The sequence below is a fragment of the Seriola lalandi genome, unplaced genomic scaffold (assembly GCF_002814215.2).
Source record: "Seriola lalandi dorsalis isolate HSWRI2012SDOR001 ecotype SW California unplaced genomic scaffold, Sedor1 jcf7180001969705, whole genome shotgun sequence".
Lineage (NCBI taxonomy): Eukaryota > Metazoa > Chordata > Actinopteri > Carangiformes > Carangidae > Seriola > Seriola lalandi.
The window spans coordinates 1-471 of NW_019440373.1; the positions used below are offsets into that span (position 1 = coordinate 1).

General features: G+C 45.0%; 1 protein-coding gene across 1 annotated transcript; it reads right to left on the bottom strand.

Moving 5' to 3' along the window:
• Nucleotides 1-6: 6 nt before the first annotated feature.
• Nucleotides 7-466, bottom strand: LOC147820315 (odorant receptor 131-2-like; the record flags this gene model as incomplete). Its single annotated transcript, XM_087172349.1, has 1 exon — nt 7-466. A coding segment is annotated over one exon (460 nt), but the record flags the coding sequence as incomplete, so codon positions are not given.
• Between the last annotated feature and the right edge of the window lie 5 nt (nt 467-471).

The following is a 471-nucleotide window of genomic DNA, read 5'->3' on the forward strand; positions in this document are numbered from 1 at the left end:
GCAGGCTCTCCAGCTCTTCAAATGGAAAATCTAAAATTAATATTACTCGAGTGAGGACATTTAGAGAACTGAAGGCCCAAACCACAATGATGGCCACCCCTGTGCTTCTGATGGTGATGATGGTAGCATGCCTCAGTGGGTAGCACACAGCTACATATCTCTCCAGAGACATCACCATCAGTGTGAGAGGAGAAATCACAGTTGTGAGACTGGCTAACATGGTGAGAACACCACACACAGGATACACGAGTTTTACTCTACAAGCAACCAGTAGGTACAGTAACTGGCTCTGAGCCATTAACACTGTGTCTGCAAAAAGGAGGTTATACAGAAGAATGTAACGGGGAGTCACATGAAACAAAGATTTACTCCGCAAGGTGAACAACAGGGTGCCATTGATGAAGAGAAAGACACAGCATGGTACTGTAGTCAGAATGGAAAACAACGCTCTTTCCAGTATCCCCTGATACT